Source organism: Dipteris shenzhenensis, chromosome 2, assembly GCF_047967505.1.
Source record: "Dipteris shenzhenensis isolate YYH24624 ecotype China chromosome 2, Dip_SZ_1.0, whole genome shotgun sequence".
Taxonomy (NCBI): Eukaryota; Viridiplantae; Streptophyta; class Polypodiopsida; order Gleicheniales; family Dipteridaceae; genus Dipteris; species Dipteris shenzhenensis.
In genome coordinates this window covers 3,139,658-3,149,552 of record NC_141597.1, presented here as the reverse complement: position 1 = coordinate 3,149,552, position 9,895 = coordinate 3,139,658, and the positions used below count along the sequence as shown (strand labels likewise).

Here is a 9,895-nt window from a genome sequence, read left to right as displayed (position 1 = left end):
GTGTTTTGCATTCACAATCTATGCCAGTACTGGCTGTCAGTTCAAGGCAGATACCCACACAATTTCCAAAGCATCAACAATTTATATTCCCCTTTTTTCTGGCTGCTGCAGATGGCTTCAAAAGGCATCTGTTTCCCCTTTTCTGTGCACAAAGGCATGCATCTCTTTTTTTTTCTGCTTTTCTCTGGTTCTCTGCTACTTTTCTGACAGTAAAAGTCTGACAGGCAGGAAAAAAATTGATAGCCAAAACTGTCTCTGCAACTGTCTTTTTTTTTTTTTTTTTTTTTTTTGAAAGAACAGTAACCAGATGGGTAACTACTGGTTACATTAACCAGATCAGTCCTGTTCTGGTCTGGTTAGATGACTGTAACTTGGCCACTAACTGAACCAAACTGGGTAACTGCACCAGTCCAGTCTGGTTAGGCTGTCCTCTGACCAAATCCCTGACCAGGGTCAGCTAACTGCAGTTAGCTTGAACAAGGTCACACTAACCACAGGTCTGCCAGCCTGGCTGCCACGTGTCAGAGTGCCACGTCAGTTCTGAGCTGGATGCCACGTGTACTGCCACGTCATCAGCCTGCACATGCTGCCACGTCAGCATTCACACGTGTCTGCCACGTCAGCTCTGTGCATGCCACATGTACACCTGTGCCACGTCATCTGCCCTACTGTTTGCCACGTAAGCCTAAGGTTAAACCTTGGCTGGCAAAAAAAAAAAACCGGGATTCATCGAGCACGCCCGTCAGCGTCGCGCACGTCCGTCAGTGTCGCGCACGTCCGTCTTCAGGATCTGCTCCTTCGCGCGTCTTGCATACGAGACCACGCCAGCAACACAGGCTCAAATTTATCTTCACGTGCTCACTTTCTCTGATTCACCTCGACGCTTCTTCTGCGCCATTATTTCATTCAGCTGGACAACGAGCAATACAACCGAAACTGGGTGTTCACGGCCTTCCTTGCTTGTAAAAATTGGGTGTGTCTGGTCGCTGGTGGAAGAAGATATGACAGTCAATCATCCGCTACCAACAATCCACACCTACGTGAAAATTCACGGACTCTTTCAGACTGCCGTCACAGGAGAAAGCTTCCGTCAATACGGTGGAGAGCGTCACCCATCCGTAGCCTCAGGGCTTCATTCTCGCCAGTCTCAGACGGGGACTTTCACCCGTACCAGCACTTACCAGCAAGTCTTCTCCCAACTGACCGGTGTAATATCTTCCGATCACTCAGAGACTTCATATCCGTTGGATCGTCACAGTTTGAGAAAGCTGTGAAACCATGCTCTGATACCAATACAACCGTAATTGAGGAAGGGTGATGCAACAGCTATGGCTTATACAACCCAAACTGACGAAACAGCACTGAGAGTGGAAAAACAGCAATAGCTTCACGTGTACGACGGAATTACATGCTCCAAAGGCTCTCCCTCACTCCCTCTCTCTGAACATACACTAGGGCCCAGGACAAATCGTCGGGCTGGACCCCCCCGAAGGTCTTTATTCATTTCAGAAAATTGATTACAGAAGTTCAGCTTCAAGCTGTCTCGTAAGTCTCTCCTCCCAAAACGTGAAAAGAAAAATCCTTTTACAAGAGCTTCAAGCCCCATTCAAATTGGCAACATGCCACTTGTCTAAAATCTAGACTAAAACCTATTACAAGCCTCTAAGGGCCATTCTGGAGTCTTCAAAGCTCTCGGTCACACGAACCGCTTCCTGGATGCTTGTCAGGCTCCCATTTCGCTTAGGAAAAATAATCCTTCCTAGTACCTGCAACAATTAATTAAAGCGCACCACCATGGTACCCATTAATTGTTAGCGCTTTGCATGCAAATAATACACTGTGGACTAATCCTAGTCACGGTGGGCGTCCCCACTGAACACATGTGCACATCTAAACAAATATATATACAAATAAATATATATATATTTTCTCTGGTTGACCGGAGTCAACACTCTTGATTATAATTAAAGAGCTTTGACTAAGGGTCAAGGCGCCTTAATTATAGCCAAGTCTCTCCAACCGGAGTTGGCACATCTTGGTTAACCGGGGTTAACCCTCTTGGCGCATGCCAAGTCTTGTTGACCGAAGTCAACACTCTCTGACCGCAGTCAGGTTTACTTGACTAGAGTCAAGTATCTTTGACCGTAGTCAATCCTTTGACCATTAAAATAACTCTTTGACCGTAATTAACACATATAAAACTCTTTAATTATGATCAAATAAATGGTCAACTGTACTTTGACTTAGGATATTTACATTGTGGTGACACAATCAATCGACAAAGCACTTCCAAACGGGTTGCCTCAATCTATAGCCTCCCTGGCCACTGCCCAGCAGCATAAATCAATCTTTCTTCGCGACGAAAGAAACCCAAACGCAACAACTAGCCAACAACCAATCAGGAAACAGAAAAAGCAAGCAAAGACAAGCCTCCTTCCACCCAATATCCACAGAAGAAAGGTCACCAGCACTGGAAAACTCTAGATCCTACAGAGAAAAGCTGATTCTACCCTGGCACAACCCCAAGAGCAGCTTAGAAGCGAACACCCATGCTTGGAAAGTTACCAAAATCAGCAACAACACCCAAAAGGCTCCAGAAATCAAATCGCAAGTTTCCTTGCAGAGCCTGGACAGCCTAGAAGCAAAATCACAATCTTCTGTAGCAACCTGGACAGCCTGGAAACATGTGGAACAGCCCTGGAACTAGACGTAGTCACCTGGGGTAGCCCGGAAGACCTGTAGATGAAATCACAATCTGGAAGAGACACCGTGGCTGAAATCGCAATCTGCAAACAACAAGCTCCTAGATCAGGTGCAATTTCCTCTGTGGCAGGCCCTGGATGCACTGGAACTGGCCCTGGCTAATGGCGATTTTCCTTGGCAGGCTCCGGAAGCTCCTGGCAGATGACGATTTGGCCCTAGCAGCACTTGGCAAGCTCTAGCAGCTCACAACTAATGGTCTAGCTTCTTTTGGAACTGATTTTGGCCTTCTAAGTCCAAAAGAAGGGCTCTCCCCCTCTTTTTAGAACCCTATGCTAAAAATAGCAATTTTTAATTGCACCACTCTTTTGGCCCCCTGTTGCACACTTTGGCCCTAGGAATTAATTGCCTAGTAACTGGGCGCACATTCACTATTTCCTCTTTGAATGGAGGCTCAAGTTTGAATCCAATGAACTTGGAGAAAGACCAATTTGTGAGTAGTAATCATTGATGTGTTTGGTAGCATGCTCACACACACACACACACACAGCAGATAAAGAATGTACATACATAGCTGGCCAAAGTGGAGCACCTACTAGAAGCAGTATCAAAACCTTCTAATTGGGCAAGAGGAAGCTCTCCAAAAGAATAGGATCCTAGAGAGACCGATACAGAGATGATCGCAAGTTAAAGAAAATGGCAGCTTCACTCTCATAGGTTGTTCTTCCAAGGCTTCTTCAAAAGCCTTCCTGATCACACGCACGCGCACACACACAAACACACACATGACTATGCACACCATGCTTTGCTTGGTCTGAAAGCCCTATGGCCCTCCACATAAACTACTACTACTACAAGTCTCGGCCACTTATAGTGAGCAGCAAAGCCATCAATATCCGAATTATTTCCATCCAAGCTGTTGGTGCAAAGGTCTCATCATAATCTAGGCCCTCATCCTATAAGTAACCCATGGCCACCAACCTTGCCTTGTACTTGTCAAGCGTACCTTCCGACTTATATCTGGCTCTGTAGATCCACTAGGTTCCAATCACCTTCCATTTTGCCGGTCTTGGCGCCAAATCCCACGTGAAGTTTTTACAATGGCATTTATCTCAGTCTCCATTGAGTGGCAAAGTCTCCATTGCTTCTTGCCACTCAGGGACGTCCTTCGTCTTTCGAAAGTCTTTGACGCATGAATCATCTTGATTAAGCCATTTCGTGTACTTTACTGTACTTCACCGTTAGAGCTTTCTAGGTCCATAGAGACATCCTCTCTCCATCTCAGTATATCAGTCACCCCTGAGTCTTCCAAAGTCTTCATGTACTACAGAGTTAATCTTTTCTCCTTCGCAGTATTTTCATCTTAAAGATGTGGTCTTGTATTGAGTTCCCCTCATCCATCTTCATGTTGTAAAGTTCTGCCTCGAAGTCGATGACTCTAGAATGGTCCATGCTTAAAGGGTCATATCCGCAAGCTCAATATGCAGGAGGATCTGCAGTTGCGCCAATGATCATGACTGCAGCTTCTGCATCACGCAGTATCCAATCTTTGTATGCATTGGGATCTGCTGGTGTCACCACTATCCTGGCAACATTGATGTCCTGGGGCCTTAGCTCCACTACTCCTGTGATCTCCCGAATCAGCCTCACCACTAGGTGGCTCCGGAGCTTCTTCTTCCAAAGTAGATAATGTGTACCATAGAGCTTTCTTGAGTCCCCAAAACTTGGGATGGGTATTCTCCTGAAAATAAGGTCTCCTCTTTCTCGTAAGGGGCTCCTCCTTTAGGGCAAGGCAGCACCCAGATCTGGTTGACCAAATCTCCTGACCACCCACCCGATCAGATCAACCACTAACCCAACCAACCTGGTCAGCTGGTTGACCCAACCAACACGTCACCTATCATGGGCTTTACTGCCCTTTGCCTGCGCTTGTCCTGTCACCTCCATCTGGAAGAAATCTGCTCACTGTTGGTTGTAGATGGCAACTCTAATCTGCTGCTAACAAAGCCAATCTGAGGTCTGTAACAACTGTGCCTACCTTGCCCATCCTACACATCTATTGCCACTATGTCCTCATATGGGGGTTCACAGGTGGGGTCAGTGCTCTCTCTCTCTCTCTCTCTCTCTCTCTCTCTCTCTCTCTGCTAAGGGCAGAGCACAAGACAACCCAACTCCAATCTCTCTCTCTCTCTCTCTCTCTCTCTCTCCTAACGCCAGCGCACAAGACAACCCAACTCCAATCTCAAGTTTCACTTATATTTTCTTTGAAATTTTTAAAGCCCAGTTAAAGAGTCAAGGGTAGTAATTGCACGCAAAACAAGAGATTTATTTCCAACTCCCCAATGTTTCTTGACATCACTTATTCGTGGGGACCCCCCATTATGTTATGTACTATTATAAATGAGATTATCTATTGGTCGCAGGGTTATCATTGGGTATCTTTGTGACATGCAAAACTTCAAACTGCGCTCTTCTCCGAGCATGTGCCATGAATTAAAGACACTATTTAATTTGCAGCCTTGCTGGGAGAGTTTGGGAGCATGCTCGGTAAAGTACTAAAAAATATGCGCCATAAATTTACATCAACTACTCCGTGCATCTGCTAGAGGAATACTTAGAGCTTCACAAAGGGAGTAAGCATTAGTTCGCAACTTTGGAATGGTTTTCAATTTCCTTCTCAAAATGCTCAAAATCCCCTGTCGTTGAGAGGTGCCAGATATAAAAGACAGCCTCTCACCTAAATCCTGAGCCACACTTACAGCCAGAGAGATGGATACAACTTCCTCACTTACTATACCTGCATTGCTGATACTCAAAGCTTCCAAAAATGACAAAGGTAGTTTACCAGAAATGGTCACGGCTGCTGAAGATCCTTCCTGTACGGACTTACACCAAGCTGCACTCATGCTCATTAGGTTGTCCTCTAAACTGGGAAGCAAACCGCGGAACCCTTGAGCAACCACAAATCGCTCCGAATTACAGACACGAGACGTGCACAGCCTCACTATATCTACCGACGAATATAATGATGCCAGGATGTAAATAATACTCGCAGTTGTCTCCGTAAAACAATCAAACAGTTTCAAGACAAAAGACCCCCCATGCGCTTGGAGACGAAGTGCTGCCACCATCTCAGAGTACACGAGACGTGCATGCCTTTGTTCCTGCACAGCAAAATCGTCAGACACATCGAATGCGCCATCCCCAGTGATCAGATGCATCTTCTCTCCTTTACTTTGTTCCAACACGTAATCTACAAATGATGAAATATTAGCTGGGTTCAGGATATCGCCGGATTGATCAGCGCCGTAGTGTATGTGACCTTTAACCGATTCACTCATGGAGTTTTGGAGATTCATCGTTCGCATCTTCAATGCATCGCCAGCATTGTCAGGCTTGGCTAAGGTAATCGCGAACCACAAATCGCTGTAGTTTTTAGCACGACTACCCTGACATCTATTCTCCATCACCTCCTTCCGTCCTTGAGCACTGTGTACTCTATGCGTAAGCACTGCTTGTACGAAACCTCCGGGACCCTCGCAAAGGTGGGCAGACAGTAGCCTTGGATTTACAGCCACAGAGGGGACAAGAGGAAACGTGTGAATGAGCTCCCACATTTTGAAGAATGCCCTATTAAGGACGCGAAGAGCAACGCAAGGAAGAATTTCATAGGGATTAACAATCTGGGCAGCTAGATTCCACACATCAATGCTGTACCTCATTCTAGCGGCCATGATTTTTAGCTTGGATTCCAGCAACTTCTGAGCGCAATCTGCAAAGCTTTCGTGGACCCGAAGTGGATCGTCGGAGCAGAGAAGCACTAGGTCTTGAGGACGGAGGGTAGAGGCAGCTGTTTCCAAGCCAGAAGAGTCGGTAGGCAGACGACAAGAAGGGAGGCGAAATCGGAGCATACCAGGAACAGGGGAAGCAAAGAAGGCTGAATAGTGAGACAGATCGACGAGGGGTTTGTGCTTGCGTTTCCTCTTCTTCTTGCTCCTGAGGTCACGAGGCCATTCCAATTGCTGCTGCTCATCTTGCTCCTGCTCCGTTTGCTCTTGCTCTTGCTCTTCTTCCTCCTCTTCCTGTTTCTTTCGCTCCCCCTTCTCCTGCACCTCTCCCTCTTCCTCCGCCTCTTGCTCTTGCTCTTGCTCTTGCTCTTGCTCCTGTGTCTTCTTCCCTTTCTCCTCCTCCTGTTTCAACTTTCTGCTGCTGCTGCTGCTGATGCTACTCCTTCTACTCCTCCTCCTGCTTGCCATGGTTATCCGTCTCCATCATCATCCTGCCATCTCCTCATCGTCTCGCCTCGCTTTGCTGCGGAGTCCACTCATCCAATTTTGTTTAGGGTTCTGCCTTTAGTGCTTACCCGGCTTGTATCTCCTCTATCTCTATATACTCTTCAAAAAAAGCCACGTGAAAAGCTGAAAATTTGAATTTGATAAGTAAATTTTTGGGGTAACGAAAGTTTGTATCAAAGGTAAAGTGAACTGTACGGAGACGGCAGCCTCATAAAGAGAGGCAAACACCTCTAGTTCAAGCTCCTACCAAAAAACTATACAGCCTTTCTTATATCATCAGTATAGCCGCAGCTAGCATTCTCCCAAGATGGGGTCTCTGATATACTAAGTCATTTCTCTGCTTCCAAATATGTTGAATCATGAACCCTCTAACCCACTGCCAAAAATCATATAAGGGGTCAGACAGTCCACCCCTGTCTCCTATGAGGGCCATTTTCTAGCTAACTTTGAGATGGATCTGAGCTCTGGCCAGACTGAATTGTCTACTTCCAAACCTCTCTGCTGAAGAAACAATCCCAGAATAAGTGCATATGGGTTTCCCTCCCTGAATTGCAGAGCAGGCAAGTAGGGCCAACATTGGGATTCCATTTGGCAATTCTTGCTCTCATAGGCATTTTCCCAACAATCACTCTCCAAAGGAGCAGATCCAATTTGTATGATGGAGTTGCCCCCCACGCCCTTCTAAGCCGTATTCCCCACACTATCAGGCTGTCATTAGGAGCCTAAAATTTCCATTGACCTCTTGCAGTCATAAGAACTATCGTAGTTGATCTCTCCTTTAAAGTCTTTCAAAGTAACTTTAGTAAATGGTTTCCCATTCGCCCAGAGGAAGCCCTTGAAGCCCACCTCTTCTTGAAGAATCTGGCTAGTTGGCCAGTCCTCTTTGATCCTCCTCAATAGGACAGCTAGCACCTCCTCTTCCCGTGCAGTTAGCCCGTATTTCTGCCCAATAGTTTCAGTTTCCATCCATTTCTTTCCATCAAGGTCCTAAACTTGAAAGAAAGTTCGAAGTCCTTTCTTGAACATTCTGGCAGCTAGTCTTGGGTGACTCTTAAGAAACAGGGCTCCACTGACAAACGGCCATTCAAACAGCCATAGTGATCTCCCAAGAGAAGCATCCCCATGTAGCGACCTCAATCCTCCCCAAGTGCAGCCTTTCACCTTTGATTTCCACACTTGGACCAGTCTTGTGAGTAGCTCCGATTGAGGTATTTTGACTGTACTAAGCATTCAGACAGATGAGGTCGCATTTCTCAAACGAGTAACGAATGATTCTTTGGTTTTTTCTGCTATTTTATGAACTGCATTGGTAGAGTAGCTGAAATCACTGCCCACGCTTGATTGCTGCCTAGCTGCAGTAGCCACTTCTTGTTACAACCAACATGGAAAAGGATTGGGACATAGTGGGAGAGCAAAGGGGAACAACACTTGGGCATTATATCAATTCCATCACTATGTCATAGCTCCATGCTTCTCATACATCTAGTGGTGAACCACACATGTTGATGCATGAATTGAAGGTAAGTGGTGAAGGTATTGTGCATTACCTGATCTAATCGTTTGCTCTTAGTCATGGAGCCACAAATTCCATGCAAAGAGCATAGTAGTAGGGAAGAGATGGTTTTCTCACATCTCACAACTTCCTTTTCCTTTTCTGTGGCCTTTCCCTTCCATCATCCCTTCACACTTGCTTGTGTTTCTTCCCCTTCTTCCCCTACCCTTGCCCCTTCGTCTAACCCCTATGACATCATCATCACCTCGGAGAGAGTGCCATAGTTGACGTGACCAAAGTGCTCATGCCATAATCTGGATCTTCCCTGGTCCCCGTGCACCAACAGAGCGTTGAGCCGATATAGCCCATGCTCCTCGACACCTTGAGCCATCACCTATCCGTTTTCCTTGGATGTAACAGTGACCTTGCCGTTGTCGAATAATACCGACATATTGTGCTTGTCCATCTGACTAACAGACAATAGGTTCTTGCACAAATTCAGTACATATAGTACACCAAAAATCAACTCCTCGTTTCCTGCAGTTGTAATGAACGGAATACTACCGACACCCTTCACAGCGCATGACCGGTTATCCCAACAGTGACCTTGGAATCAGGATGCGTACCGTCCATGGTTCTTGAGTTGGTTCACCCCAACATTTGCGGCCCAATGTCAATAAATTCATTCACAGGTTCACGGTATTCTCTCTTGCTTGTTGATGATTTCAGTCGCATGACATGGGTATTCTGCTTGGCCAAGAAATCTCAGGCTTTCGAGAAAACCAAACATTGGAAGGCTAGGTAGAGAAGGAGAGCGGGGAGATAATCAAAGCCTTCCTCACCGACAGAGGGGGAGAGTTCACTTCTACCAAGTTCAATAGATTCTGCAAGGAGCAAGGGATTAAGAGACAGCTCACTACAGCTCGCAGATCTCAGCAGAATGAAGTTGCTGAGAGGAAGCACAGGACCATCACAGAGACAGGGTTGACCATGTTGCGAGGGAGGAATCTCTCAAAAGCCTACTAGGGTGAAGCCGTGAACACTGTCGTTCACATCCTAAACCCAAGACCAAGGATGTTGATGGCAAGACTCCATACAAAGCTTATTATGGTAAGAAGCCCATCATATCTCATCTGAGGGTTTTCGGTTCTAAAGCATTTGTGCATGTACACAAAGATGAGCGAACAAAGTTGGATCCCAATAGCCGGAGCTGTATCTTTGTGGGATACAGCGAAGAGTCCAAGGCCTACTGCCTATCCGACCCGGACAAGAAGAAGACCCTTATCAACAGGGATGTGATCTTTGAAGAGACCGAGCCACAGCCTGCAGAAGAGGTTCCAGAACTTCCAACGTTACCCCTACCCAAAGTCACCATCCGAGAGGTGGAGCCGACTGAAGACCCCGAGGA

General features: G+C 46.4%; 1 protein-coding gene across 1 annotated transcript; it reads right to left on the bottom strand.

Moving 5' to 3' along the window:
- Nucleotides 1–5,078: 5,078 nt before the first annotated feature.
- On the bottom strand, nt 5,079–7,042 carry LOC147904240 (uncharacterized). The gene is made up of 2 exons (XM_087394680.1): nt 6,418–7,042; nt 5,079–6,261 (listed from the first exon to the last, which is right to left on the bottom strand). Exons 1-2 carry the CDS (start codon nt 6,954–6,956, stop codon nt 5,283–5,285), a joined length of 1,518 nt encoding a protein of 505 aa, XP_087250806.1. The 5' UTR covers nt 6,957–7,042; the 3' UTR covers nt 5,079–5,282.
- Nucleotides 7,043–9,895: the final 2,853 nt, after the last annotated feature.

What these genes read in the sequence shown, in the direction of transcription:
- LOC147904240 (XM_087394680.1), bottom strand. Translation starts at nt 6,956, where the DNA reads ATGGCAAGCAGGAGGAGGAGTAGAAGGAGTAGCATCAGCAGCAGCAGC. An exon ending in ATCATGGCCGCTAGAATGAG is followed by an intron (nt 6,262 to 6,417) that starts GTACAGCATTGA and finishes TGTAAATCCAAG; the next exon opens with GCTACTGTCTGCCCACCTTT.